Source organism: Aulonocara sp. 'chitande type north' Nkhata Bay, linkage group LG9 (assembly GCF_057382095.1).
Source record: "Aulonocara sp. 'chitande type north' Nkhata Bay isolate Kocher_YH1m ecotype deep benthic linkage group LG9, A_spYH_male_GT1.1, whole genome shotgun sequence".
In the NCBI taxonomy this organism is placed as follows: domain Eukaryota; kingdom Metazoa; phylum Chordata; class Actinopteri; order Cichliformes; family Cichlidae; genus Aulonocara; species Aulonocara sp. 'chitande type north' Nkhata Bay.
In genome coordinates, this window is record NC_141352.1 from 3,613,123 (window position 1) to 3,628,192 (window position 15,070).

At 41.0% G+C, this 15,070-nt stretch overlaps 1 protein-coding gene across 1 annotated transcript in view; it reads left to right on the forward strand.

Annotated features, from left to right (window-relative positions):
* Positions 1–14,837, forward strand: part of LOC147321444 (uncharacterized) — a 68,991-nt gene extending 54,154 nt beyond the window's left edge. Inside the window, exons 24-29 of the mRNA XM_086305324.1 lie at positions 741–773; positions 2,146–2,301; positions 2,575–2,629; positions 3,809–4,003; positions 6,053–6,130; positions 6,622–14,837. Coding sequence (XP_086161450.1) covers positions 741–773; positions 2,146–2,301; positions 2,575–2,629; positions 3,809–4,003; positions 6,053–6,130; positions 6,622–6,809 — 705 coding nt within the window. The 3' untranslated portion in view covers positions 6,810–14,837. The remainder of the gene's footprint in view (positions 1–740; positions 774–2,145; positions 2,302–2,574; positions 2,630–3,808; positions 4,004–6,052; positions 6,131–6,621) is intronic.
* The last annotated feature ends 233 nt before the right edge of the window (positions 14,838–15,070 follow it).

Here is a 15,070-nt window from a genome sequence, read left to right on the forward strand (position 1 = left end):
TCCTTTGACTGGAAAGCTCAGTTTTTGTGTGAAGTGCATCCACACAGTGACTTGAATAGAAAGCAACAAAGAGCTGCAGTTTGAGCAGAAACAGAAACGGCTACTGAACATGCATGAACATTTCCCAACACCAACAGTGTCGCACTGCTGGATGCATTCTCGAGTCTTTGAGTGGATGTCTGTAGGGTTTTTGACCTTAATTTCACATTGATTTTCTTCCTGTTACATCAGCAGTGCGGGTGATTGAGAAAGTTCCTTTGGCAGATTGTGCTGTAAGCCCCTGGCATTATGGCTTTAGTAAGGTTTCTTAGAGTTTCTTTCCTAAAATGATTGAAATCAATTACCTGGTCATGAAAGAAAGAGGAAGTCTGGAGCAAAAAGGGAAGCATTTCATGGAAAATGGAACATACCAACCTATCTGTAATTCAGCAGTGTAGAAGCTTTATAGAACTGTGGTTACCACTGGATCGTGTTTTTAGGGGCTAAGAAATCCACATTTTCATCACATTACAACAAAGAGAAAGAGGTGGGGAAAAATCTTTATAAAATGCATTACAATAACCAATCTAAGTCATCGGTTTGACAGAAAAGAGCAGTTCTGCATCAGCAATGCAGAGCAGCTCATGTAGTTTCTCTGACATACTGTCTTTGATGTAAGCAGAAGTTTCTAACTGTCTTTCTCTATTTTCCCCTCCTCTCGTCCTCCCCTCCCTCCCCACTCTCTTTTCTTCTTCCGTCAGGGCGAAGTGGGACCCAGGGGATGGAAAGGAGAGGTTTGTCGAATTAGACTTTGCGGTATTAGATATAATCCATTCTGTCTTATTCTGCACCACAGTGAGAAGGCCTGTCAAGCCTGCATGGCTGCTATAAAAGACTTACAGAGCCAGTACCTTCAGGCCTGTGGAAATCTGGGCCCCCGGGCAGAAATATACATCACAAAAGCACTCTTTCCCTAAGATGCACACATCTGCAAATCAAACACTTACTCTACTGTCTGCAGAATCACAATTTAAGGAGATACAACTTCCCTCAGTCGCTGCCATTTGTAGGACATCAAAACATATCTGCTTTTTGATCATTAGAAAAGCAGATATGCAAAGCTTCACTGTTATTCACTGTTTACTAAAGCTCCTTTAAGACTGTCATTGCCCTACACCTATATCTGCCAAACCTTTCGCCCGTGCGTGGCACACCTGCAGGTTGACAACAACAGCAGCCTATAAAGTCATTGTACTTGTTCTTAGGCAGGTTTACAGAAACTAGTTTCTCTTGACTGACAAAGCATTTGTATTTGTCACAAATTCTGTCAGTTGAAATACCAGATTCGATCAGTTTCAGCTAGCTAGCTGTTCAGCTAGCTAGCGTTGGAAACTTTTATTGTTTCCAACTGACTTGATCTAAACTAAGAAAGCTGTAAAGGTTTTATTACACCCTGGTATAGCAGATGTCAGAAGACTGAGGTAAAAGCTGTATGTCCGAGCCATGTGGATGAAAGTTGCTGTATTAACATGTTTTCACACCCAGGGTGTCAAATGCTGCTGTTTTTGTCAGAGCCACTGGTGTATCAAAGATTTCGTAGACCGGCTGCTGCAATATTGGACTGAATGGAGCAAGGCAGAGAGGAATGAAGGATGACAGAGCACCAGTGCTATTGAACTATTGTGGTTTTGGTTCAAATGTCTTCTCACAGCACCGTGAATGTTAAAAAATCAAAAAATCTCATTCTATGTGTACATGTGGCAAGTTGGGATACCCACCTCACTATTACTGGAACAGCTCAAAAGAGACCTTGCGTGTCACTCATGGACGCCCCAAAAATGATTTGAGATTGAGGATGAGTTTGCAGTGTCTGACTGCCGAGCTAACACCAATGTTGATATGCTACGATGTTTTAAATTCTTACATTACAAGAGAAAGGCTTTTGAATGAGGACAAACCTGTGTTTGACACAGGTAACAGTATCCCAGGTAGTTCACTGTTATTACCTATTACACAACCTTCCAACAAGCCTTCGTATTATTTATCTGCTTATGCAGTTGTTAGGAGTGTTAAGAAAAAGTGTTTAGCAGTCAGTAATTGCAGATCAGTTTTACTGTTTCTCTCTTTAGAGTGTGACTTTTTTGTGCTCTTTTGTTGCTGCTTCAGAAAGGAGTGACAGGTGATACGGGCCCCAGAGGACCCGATGGAAAGAAGGGTGACATGGGCCACATGGGTGTCATTGGTCCCAGGGGATTTCCCGGACAGGATGGGTCGCCAGGCCAACCGGGCCAACCAGGCCAACCGGGATATCCTGGCAAACCTGTAAGTGTGCCTCCTTTCTTATCTGATGTTAACAACCATAGCAGTGAGAATAAAAAAGGACTGAAAAATGTTGGAGAAAGGACACTTTCCTGCCACACCTGGAGAGGTCAGGGTTGGGAGTTACTGTGACACTGCTGTCAGTGTGTGTGAGCTACATGAAGATGGAGAACTGAGCATTGAGAAGATCCTCTAAATCTGCAGACACGAGCCAGAGCATGTTTTCCAAGTCCCAGAGTGGCTTCAGCTGAATCAAAGTGTAATTGTGTGTTCCAGGGTAAGCCTCCCTCAGACGAACATCTCGTAAAGCTCTGCACTGATGTTCTGCGTAGTAAGTATTTGTTTGTGTTCACATCACTCTGCGGTGCAAAAACCAAAGCCGCAGTTGTCTCAAACATGCATTTCACACAATAGCTTTTCATCCATATCCACTTGTTGCAGTAAATTGGCGAATGGGCTTAGTCTAGTTTAAGTGCAGTTGTTTTGTAAAAGACAGTCTTAAACTCAGAATGAACGTGTTAGTCGTGATAAATCACCTCCTTCCTGTTTTTAGCCTTTGACGTAAAGAAGAATCCAGTGAATGTTTTTTTTCTCACAGCTCCTTTTTTCCCACCCATAGATAAAATAAAAGATGGATACTGTACTGTCACCTGCTGGTTTGTAAAGTCCTGTTCTGAAGCCTTGAGATGACATTTCCAATGTTGCCATCTCAGTGTTTTGAAACTGGATGTGACAAATGAGGCGTGGATGTGGCTGTGAAAGCATACACTCATGGACACGAGCTGAATAATGTTCTTTTCTGCCTCTTACAACGACCAAAGGTTTCAGAACTGGTTTAATGTTGGATTCAGTGTAACGAAATTAGTATTTCAGTATTTTGCTGACTTCTGTAGGGTCAAAAGGCTTTTTGTCTCTTAGTGGCCATTTCAAAAATGCAAAATTAAGACAATTCAGCATGTTGTCTGAATAAAGTCTTATGTTGTCTGTACTATCAGGCTTTTTAACTGCTGCTCACAGTCCTGTCTGTCTGCTGTTTTGGGCTAAGCTTTTAGTACAAACCTAAAAAATACAGAGACTGCCTATAGATTCATATTATAAGACTGAATAACTGCAACTACGAGTCTAAAGCTGGCAATTACATGCTGTAGATTATAAGACGCATTAAGCAAAACAAAACAGTCAGATAAGTCAAACTTGACTCAGCTCATTCTTCGTGCTTGCTCCACTTCTGTACCATAGATTCATTAATGTTGAATTCTCTGCAGCTGCTCTATTCCCGTGTTCTACTGCGCGACTGACAGCCTTGAGTTTGAAATCCGCTTCGTAAGCATGTCTCTTAACAGGTGCCATTTTACAGCATGGCACAACCAGAATTCATACATAAGGCGGATGGTCAATTTTTGAGAAAATTAAAGGATTTTAAGTGCGCCTTATAGTGCGCAAAATACAGTGTATTGTTAAAGTGTGTAACAAAAGCAGATTCTTCTCATGTTGTGGCTGTGCCCTACAGACCAGCTGCCAGCATTGCTACAGAGCCTGACTCCTCACTCTAGGTGTGAACCCTGCCAGGGTGTGAAGGGTCCTCCAGGTGAGCCAGGAGCACCGGGACCCAAAGGCTCCATGGGAACTCCAGGCTACCCTGGCAGAAATGGCGCTCCTGGTTACCCAGGACCTCCTGGAATACAGGGCCCCGCAGGCCTCAAAGGTTGGATATGACACAGTTTCTTAAAGTTATGAACCAGTACCTTCAGACAGGTTTATGTTGTCTGTACACAAAGCTTCCTCTCACCAGTGTTATATCTGCTCCACTGTGACAAAAAGCTCCATTCTGGCTCCTCACTCTGATGAAAACAAGGCAATAAGTAACAACACAGCATCACAAAGAAGCGATGGGACAAAATTTACGACCGCTTTCATCAACAGTTAAAATCAAAACAGTGTCAATGATGAACAAATTGGATGTGTTGATGTTCACTGTACCCCATAAAACAAGCGAACATCAGTGAAAGTCAGCAGAGCAAAAGACAACAAATGCTCCACACCCATCTCAGCGAGCTGTCTGTGATTTATCACCACTTCAACACAGAGAGTGGCTAATCAGCTGTGGAAGATACCACTCCACTGCTGTGTAGCATTTTAACTTGTTAGGCCAGCCATGCAGCGACTTTGGAGGAGCTGGTTGAGAACATTAAGGGAAGACACTGAATAATTCTGTGCCCTGGATGTGCACATATCCAGTGTACAGGTACAGTAATTGTACAACTGTCAGTAATAGTTTAATTCATTTTAAGTTTATTTATGTATCACAAACCATACTGAGTGGAGAAGGCATTTTTCGTCTGAACTCTGCACACATCTGAATCTGCCAGTAGCCCTTTGTTAAATGCAGTGTGATTAAAAAAGCGAGCTATGCCTAACCAATCCAGGAACTCCTTGACCCGGGATATAGGATAACAAAACGTTCTCACTCCCAAAGCGTCGGAAGGTTGGTGGTTCAATCCCTGGCTCCTCCAATCTGCATGTCAAGTATCCTTGTGCAAGATACTAAGCCCCAGTTCTCCGATGCATCCATTGGAGTGTGAGTGCAGTTAGAAAAAGCAGTAAGTTCAGAGAAAGTGTGATTGGGTGATCATGGCTTTTTTATAGAGCACTTTGACGACTCCGGGAGAGTAGAAAAGAATAAGAATCAGTCCATTTCCTATATTACGAGTTTGGAAAAACGAGGAAACATGAGAACTGTTTGGAATGAATCTACACATGTAGGTTTATTTTACTTAAATCGCTTTGGAAAACACCATCTAACACGATTAAGGTGGTGGTTAAGATTAGGGAAAAGGTTAGGGTTAGGGCTGGAATACATGGCTGGAGCGTGTATTACTGCGGGAGTGTCATTGTATTCGATGTCATTCACAATCCGCCGTGTATCATGGGAACGGCCACCTTTCGCGTTCCCATGGGACGCCTCGGGATGTGACAAGTTGTCGGTATGTTACACGTCGGGAGTGAGAACCACCTCGGGATAAAGATCAAACTGTGACACCTCGTTCACCTTGCGATAGTCAATACAGAATCCTATAGACTCTTTTTTTTCTACCACAGGAACTATGGACCGTGCACTGTGTGACTCTTTCTCTATGAGTAATTTGTCTTTTGTGCTCAGGTAACCAATAGGGCCTTAAACATACTGTCACGCCAAGGCTCTCTGGGCCTGTGTGAGATGGCAGGCAGCCCACCGCCATAGCCTGAAACACCTCCAGGAAGGACTGGGGGTCATCTGCCTTCCTGTTTGGTGTAGCACCACCACCAGAGCAGGAGGCGATGAAGTAGCCCCAGACTGAGCAACCAGGTTCTCCAGCACCCATGTCTGTCACTTAGCCTGGGTGTCCAGCTGCCGCTCATTTGCAACCATCACCACCATCTGAGCCAGTGCCTTAACTGGCTGCAGTACCTGTGGGTTCAACATGTCACAGTCATTCAGCCGACCCGACCATTAAACTCCTGCCACCATATTGGACTCGACTCATATGCTGTTTTTCTGATATGTTGTGTTAGTTTTATGTCAGACAAAATATGATGGAAACTGAACCTTTTGGTATCGTTTCCTTTTTCAGCATGGGAAGTTATTGTTTGCATGGAAAACAGACGTAAAATGTCCCCAAAACTCAAATTTACAGAAAACATGGCATTTTTGTTCCCGAAGCTCTCAGTCTGAATCTAATGTTAGTTTTTAAACACAGACCTATCATATCCCCAGGTGACATGGGACCCAGAGGGTTGAAAGGCAGAAAAGGAGATGGAGACCAGGGACCACCAGGACCACCTGGACACCAAGGTATGTTTCATTGTGCACATATTAACCTATTAACTGCTTTTACAATCCCATAACCTCCACACTGGTACTACCCTCTATTATTCACCTATGCCAGGAACTTTACCTGAGAGTTCTGGAAAATGTGTGAAAGCTCTTAGTAGTGTGGATGTTTAATAAATGCCACAAATATACCACGAAAATGAACTTGAATGATATCCCATTCTTAATTTTAATATAGTGCACATTTATGTACACTTATAAATGTACATTTAAGTACGTTTATAAGGCTCTTCTATCTGCTGACCCCACTCTGTCATTTTATGTGGTTGACCACTTTGTGGCTGAGTTTTTGTTGTTCCCACCCACTGTGTCATAATACCACTGTGGAGTTGTTGCATTATTTTGTAAACCTATGATCTAACTGACTTGAACTTCCTAATTCAATTATCACTGACCTAAATTAGGCTAAGTACAGAGGTGGTTCTTATTTCAATCTTTTCTTTTCCCTCCAGGGATTCAGGGTCCCCGTGGCTTTGATGGGATTGGCCAGCCGGGCAACCAGGGAATCCCAGGCAAACCGGGCCCCCCGGGAGATCCTGGCAAAAGGGGTAGCCCAGGACTTCCAGGGGTTTGTGACATCTCTATGTGCTATCAGACCTACAATCTCAGGGAACACTACAGCAAAGGACCACACATCTGATGACATGGGAGTGAGAGAGGTTGCGTTTGACTTGGCACACACTGCTGACACCTTTAAGACAGAGATATCTGCAGCCAAGGCAGTTGTAACCTCATGAGCTGGTATGAACAGAAATAGGGAGGGCATTGATTCATGATCACTGAATTCATGATCAAAGAGGGTCAAGCTGGCTAGCGTCCTAGATATTTTAAACTTCTAAAGTTTAAATAGTGAATTCTAAATCCTGATTGAGTCAGACGAACACCAAGAGCTGTAACTGAGTCGCATTGTTTTTGTCAGTGTAAGAGGCAAGAAGGCCAGGAATCTGAATAATAATAAATATGTCTACCTCCTTGTTTACCTGAATTACTGTTTAAGTTAATGATACAGAAGGCAAATATGATTAATACCCTCAATAAATATGTATAACCTCTATTAATTAAATCGTGGGCTAATGTGAGAAAAGCACAATTACTATAAACTGCATATTAAAATATTAAAGAAATAGAAAAGGATCAGTTCTTATGCTGTGCTTGGAACCTCTGCTTTTCTACTGAGGATCAGCCAGTGAGGTTATTTCTGTCGTCTGTGCAGCTCTGCCTCTGAGAAATGATGCCATCTGCAAATGGTAAAAAGTGCAGCACCTGCCACGATGATGAATCAGGATCTGTTGTATGGAACACATTTTCACATGATTATGTTGTGGTTCGCTAAACGCTTTGGTCAAACATATGAATTTAAACAAAGTTCAAAGGTTCATAACTGATAAAGATCTTGACCTCCTTCAGGTGCACAGTACATGTAATCACTAAAGGTGGAAAAACATATTTATGTCATGTTTTGTGCACAGAGCATCACAATTTGTTCAAATCCAAAGCTGTGACAGATGGGTTGTTTTTGTTTTCATGAAACCTGTTACTGCTTTTAATCTGTCATATTTGTTTTCTTGTTTGCCAGTATTATGTATTCACTTTGCATTCCTTTTGTGTTCATGTGGATTACTGTAAAACCTCTGTCAGTGGCCTTAATTCACCTCATCTGCAGAATGAACAAGTCCTTTATATTTGAAGCTTAGATTAAGTTCTTTCTTCTTCTTTCAGGTGTGTATTTTATTTTAAAAACAAACTCTAATTGTAATATTGCTGCTTAAGCCACTTGCAAGTGAAAAGGTCATCCATGTCTTCAACATTATCCATCGTGTTTCTGCTTTGGATTTCTTTTCTCTATTTTTAATACCGTTAAAATCATTAATTATTTCTAGTCACTTTCCTTTTTCAATCATTTATTCTGCCTTATAAATTATACAGCTTTTTTTTTTTATCTTAACAGTCTCCAAACACCTCACAGGGCACAATCCATCACATCCTAGACCCCCTTTTAATTTGAAATTACTGGAGGAAGTGTGGAGTTTTATTAATTTCAACCTGAAAAAACAAAAACTAAAAAAAGATATATGATTCAGACTCACGGGAGTCTGACTAGTGAGTACTGTAGTAATATTATTATTCAAACACACCCTTATAGTTGAGAATTAAAAACAAACTATTCCTAATGATAAAGCTAAGAATAAGAAAATTTAGCACAGGTCAATGTACTGATAAAAACAGGGTACTATCTATATCGTGGTTTTCAAAGATATATTATTGCAGCAGTGAATATATTTGGCAACATGTTGCTATTTAGAATTTTTTTTACAAAAATGAAACGCCTATAACAGCGTTGGAACAGAAAGTTATGATACGGACGCAATTTACAAACATCAAAACAGTATAAATGTTATTTTTAAATAGGTTTTACTTTGTCAATGCATACAATGTCCTTTTTTTAATTTCTTCATATTTGGAGAAAACGCTCACATTTACTGTAGACAATCAGAATACTGCATTAAGAGGAAATGTCTCTGTGACCTCATGAAGCAAAACTTCTTACCCTCATTATGCAGACTATCTATAAATATGTGAACTGACCAACCTTTGGTCCCAGGCTCAGCTGGAGCAGCAGCAGTTGTTTGGACTTCAAGTTTGGGTTCATAGGCTGCCGCTTGGTTAATTGTTACCACAAAGGCCCCAGTGCTCCATAGAATACTTTCTTGGTCTTACACAGCGTCACAGTCACAGAACAATGAACTGAATTAGGCATCCTTCTTAAATGTAAGTATGTTTAGTCGTCCTACAGCAGGATCACAATGTGAACAAATTCATTTTACAATTATATGTTAATAATTTTGCGATACAGTACAAAACATAGCATTTTAATGCTAACAGGCTAACATTTAAATATTCCTTTTATTGTGTTTTTTAATTAACAAATTCTCTCCATTCTTTACCCAACTGATAGCTAACAGTTAACAAAATCAACTCTGCTTAGCTGTGTACAGAAATGAGTGGAAAGATGGAGCCTAATAGGGCAGTTTTATCAGATCCAGGTAGACGGACTTAGCATGATGCAGCTTATCCTTGCTAACTGTTCTAGACAAAATTCAGTGAGCATTTTCATACAGGAATAATCAGTGAAACAATGAATGCAAGTACTGGGACACAATATGGTAATTATTTTTTCACACAACATCTCCGTCAGCATTTGTACAAGGTGTTTGTTTTCATAGGGAACGGCTCCCAGAGATCCCCAATTCCACGTATGGTTAGGATTGATAAGGCATGTTATCACTTGTAGACTGGAAGGCTTTACAATTTAGGAAGCCAATTTCCCAACAAGTCTGGTGTTTAAGATTTTTAATTTTTCACTTGTCAGAATAAACTTGGCAAGATTCATATGACTGCTGCGAGTGGGGATAGAGTACAGTTAAACTGAGTTTTTAAAACCCCAGCAATAAAATTCTGACCAGTGCCTTCACCATGATGAACGGCTTTTAAAACATCCAAATTCATTTTTGCAGAAAAATTAGTGTCTACAACAAGTGAGTCCAATATCCATTAATATGTGTATAGGCTATAAATAGATATGAAAGTAGTTTATCCTCATTTGTCTGAAAATGAAAAACATTTACCCATTTGTAGAAATAATGGGATTTTCATCAGGAAACTCTTTCAGATTAGAACATTTAAATGCAGCCATTTTGCATTCATTGGTTTCCACTGAGTAATATGACATAAACATTAACATAATGTTAATAAGTTTATATTGCGCATAGTTATTAACTGATCACTCATCTGAATTTGTTTCTTTGTTTGGTTCCTGTTCAAAGTGTAATTATTGTTGAATATGTATAATCAGAAATGTCAGTTTGGGAGTTATTTCCTGTTTTCACCGTCCTATTTATGCGAATGCACAAATGTGTGTTAACAAGCGTGTGTTTCTCTTCAGCAGTCAATGCTGTCAAAAAGATGCTAAAACTTTCCTGTCATTGTGTTGCTATACACAATGTGCTTTGAGGTAGCAGCCAAGAAGGGTGTAGTTTGTGTCTGTGAACACCCGTGTGTACACCTGTGTGGATGAGAGCACTTGTATTCAAAAGGTTTCTCCATGTAACGATATGCTAGGGAGTGTGGGGAGCTATAGCCCCGTCCCCCAGGGCATGAAGCAGGTATGAAAGAGATCCAGGCCCCAGACATCCAGAGGCCCCAGAGTATGACAACCCAAGGAGGACCACCAGGGGGGCAACCGTGCCATCCTCCTGGGAAGAGCTGAGGAGAGCCCCAGATGAGGGGTCACCCAGCAGCCACGGAGCAGAGGCCACAGGGGGTTGCAGTGACGTGCCTGTGGGCTCTGCCAGCAGCCAGCTGTGCCAGAGAGGACCGAGCCCTAGGCCCAGAGACCAGAGGGCCCCCCACCCCCCAGGGCCCAGTTGAATCACAGGCGCCAGGTGCTGCCAAGCAGCCACCTGGAGTGAGCTTGTACATACATGACCACCCAGCCCCAGACACCAAGAACCACCAACGCACTGACGTCTGAGGGCATCCGCCACCAGCAGGGAGTGTGGTGGGGAGATAAGCCCTCATACCTCGGAGGGCCTGAGATGTTCCCAGAGAGGTGGAGTCTAAGACCCGACCTGACACATAGACACAGACGAACAGGCGCACACAGACAAACGTGCATTCCAACCCTCATGCACACATATACAAATACTCGACAATCACCCGATGTGGAGAAAGACACAAATAGACACTGTACACACAATCACACTCCCCAAACATACTTTATACCCCAGGTCCAGGTACCCTAGCCCCCAGAGGGGGAAACCACACCTAGACCCAGGAGATGTAACCCTTTTCCCTGGGTGGAGGCAAGCAGACCGCCGCCGTATCTGCAGTAGCAGGGAGGCCCCACATCCCAGAACCCAATCGGACGGCCAACACCTCCCGACGGTTAACAGAGAACGGGGGTGAGTGAGGAACCCCAACCCCCCTCCACCCGCTCATATGTAGTGTTGCTGCGTGCTGTTCTAAAGTGCATTTAAAACACAGGAGGGCATGGTGCTTCCTGCCAGAGAGCAGCACGGCTCCTCCCGAAAACCCTCAGCATTTAAAATTGAGGGTAGGGCACCAGCGCCAGAGATGGGTTTGAATACACAGACCATCCTCTGGACGCTGTATAACGTGCACACCCCCCCCATGTGGATGTCTAGGTTTCGGAATAAAATTGAGGCACAGGCGGCCAGAAGGGGACAGAGGGGGAGTGCCTCTCCTGCACCCTGGTGAAACACCTGCACCCCTAGCCTTGCATGTGTGGTTGATTGTGGTGGAGCGGGAAGACGGAGGCAGTAAATATTTCTTTCAAAATAAGACACACAACTACAACACGGGAAACGACCCAGGGAAACCGAGTTAACGATAAAAACCCTGAAAACCATAAATTTCACACCCAAGCCTGAACTCTCACGGCCTGGCACCAAAGAACTCACGGACCGATACCGGTCTGTGGCCCGGGGGTTGGGGACCGCTGTTCTAGATGAGCTGAAGGCCTTTCAGGGAGCTTTTAGTAATAGTCCTGTCTATAATTAATAAATGCATGAACTACCTTTTCCACTCCAAGACAGAATGTTTCCAGTTTTTATGGATACTGTGCAAATGCAAATAACAAATCATGAAGGGCTCAAACGCTTTTTCACACTACTGCATGTGTTTACTACACGCATTGAAGGTCATCCTGGCCCAAAAGGACTCCATGATTCCTCCCAGTGTTACTGTAGTCCAAAGTAATGCCATTCGGAGTAAATATCTGGTTAGGCACCATACTTCTAAAACTTCTGAGGGTCAGGGTACAATAACATCAGTTTTATTTGAATTTAGAAGCAAGAAATGAGAAATCATCCAGGACTTTATGTCTGTAAGACATTCTTGGTTCTAATTAATTTTAATTTTGGATGGATAAAGCTGGGTATCATCTGCATTGTAATAAAAACTGGTCCCAGCACAGAACCTTGTAATCTCTATGATTCACCTGACGTGTGAAGAGGACTCCCCAGTTACATAAACAAATTTGAATCTGTTGAATAGATATGATTCAAAGCAGTATCAGTGCTGTACCTTTAAAATGGACAACATGACCCATTAGCTGTTTTATAACTAGAGAGAGTATAAGACTGCAGCGCTGCTTCCTGGTCTCAACTCCCGATAGTCACATTTTGGGGACTTAATACATTTGGCCAGGTTGTGACTGGAGAACTGCTCCGCCCAAAGTGGGGTGGATGCTGTTTGTCCTTATAATTGCCCAATAGACAGTCAGCTTTCTAGACAGCCAAGTGTTTAAAAATATTATGTGGCTAAACATGTCTCTACTGATTCACCTTGAGAGGAAACCAGCACAAACTCCAACATTGTTTTTGGTAAAGTTGCACAGTGACTCAAAACTGATGTTGGTGACCTCTAATTGACCTAACTGGATCATTACTGCTGATGTGATTTATAATTTTTCACTAGTGTCTCCACTTTCACGTTTCCCTGAGTTGCTTGTAACCAGAGTGTTATTCCTCGGCGGGTTTGTCTCAGAGTAGGAGGGGCTTCAGAAGCTTCAGTGTTTTGAACTGTGTAGAGCATCTTTCCACTAAGTGACAATAAGATAAGTTTGAACATGATGCAGACAGCACTGACCGCTGACATGTCAACATACATTTGCCACACACAAGACAAATTTCTCATTTTACAACTTCAACAACTGCAGATAAACGTCATACACAAGCTCAAAGTAATTGGAAATGCTGCTTTTAGTTAAATATACAGTAAATAGACTTGAAAAATACTTTTGAACATTTTACATTATTGAGAATTGAGCACCTTAATATGGAAAGGCTGTGTACTTTGTAGAATGAATCTTCGTGTAATTAATAATAGCCCAAACCCTATAACTCTAAACAAGAATAGAAATATACTTCTTAATGATCAAAACAACTTGACATCTAGCAATAAGATACTAAGGTTGCAAAACAAAGTTGAAGGTTAGGATGCACGTCTATCATAAAAGCCACCAGTTTTGTACTTCCCACTCTGGCTCCTAAATGTCATGCTACTTTTGCTTTTGCTCATAAGTAACTTCCTGTTATTGTGTTGAGGATTCTCACCTTATACATGAGTGAGTTGGTTATTTTTACCATTGCTGGTGCTATCTTGAAAGTGATGTCTTATCATTTCACCATCTTCAGTGCAAAAGCAGCACGTACTGTATGTGTGAAAACCTTTTCCATTGCATACGGTGACATCACCACCGGTACCTGTATGTTATGTTTTTTTCCCCTGTATTTATTATATATATTGTAACCTAATGTTAATATTCATAAATGCTGAAAAATATCATGTTACAATGATATCACACACACACACACACACACACACACACACACACACACACACACACACACACACATATATATATATATATGTATAAAATCTACAAATGGCAACATTGTATTTTTTGTAAAAACAAATAATATTAAAATAATTCTGGATTTTATCACTCTGACTTGTTTATCTGCGTTTTCAATTGTTATTTTGACTTTAAAAATGAAGGTTTGGATGCTTCAAAGACAACTGTCACAAATTCACAACAAGGCAGGGTGCCCTGTTTCTTAATCCATTTGGGAAATGAAATAAACTCTACTATGTGTTTGTGGTAAACCACAGAATATTATGATAAAATTCATGTGGGCATCATTTTAAATCTTCAAATGTGCTTATCAGTATCGGAAGTGCGCTCTGATTCCTGTAAAGGAAACATTTTGTGCATGATGTAAAAAGCATCTTCTTAGCTACACAAAACAGTTGGCTAGAGCAGAAGACAACAGCTGACAGTTCTAAGACTTATTTATTCACCTGCTGAAATAAAACATAACAATGTGTTTTAAAAAGGTTTAACTGTGCACATGCTGGGTTAAAATCTTTACACAACTAGTATCTTCAGTTGTATATAATATTGCATTATACTGTATTTTCAACCAGAATATATAATTAATAGTTACGACAATATTATTATTTTGGAAATAAAATAATAACAACTATGCATATACTTGTATTTTCATATATCACTTGTTAAACAGACGTGGTTTCCATTACTTGTATCAACAACCAAACATTCATTGAATTAGATGAACTTAACATCTTTGCATTCACCCAACAAAATTATATTGAGTTCTGTTTATGTAAAGAAGTGAGCATTTATGTTTTCTTGTATTTTTATAAATGTAGCAGATCTGAGTCTGTGAGTGCACATTATGTGTCTGTTCATCATCAGTACTAGACTGGATTATTAATCATGCACAGTGGAATATGAAATGTCTCCTTTTTGCACCAGAGCTTCACACAACGTTTCCATAGAACCTGAGGACAGAATGAAGTGCAAGTCACCGCTGCCTAAGAAACACTCAAACTGCCTGTGAGGAAACATGTTTCTGTTTAACAGTCACTGACCTTGAGTGGACTGTATTATGAATATCGCTGCTTTTTTTTTTTTACCATTTGACTTAAGTTGTTTATTTTTGGTGTATTTATTTTTTTTGTTTTTTTAAATTGTGAAACTGCTTCTACTGGTGTCTCTACACAGTAGATAAATATATACACTGCTCAAACCCAGAATGCAAGGCCCTCAAAAGGCTCCTCCACCCCTTTTATTCTCACTTTGTTGTTGTAAATTTGTTTGTTCTGTGATTTTCAATAAACTGGATACTACACTATTGACCGGTTATTTACATTTTTTTCATGTATAAATAATTATGAATAATAATAATTCATATGAACCAGGCTGTCCTCCAGGTGCACCAACTGTCCTTTCTCTCTCTTCGCCCTGTCTGTGCAATTGTGGGCATGACTGGATATCAACCAGTCTCTTCCAGC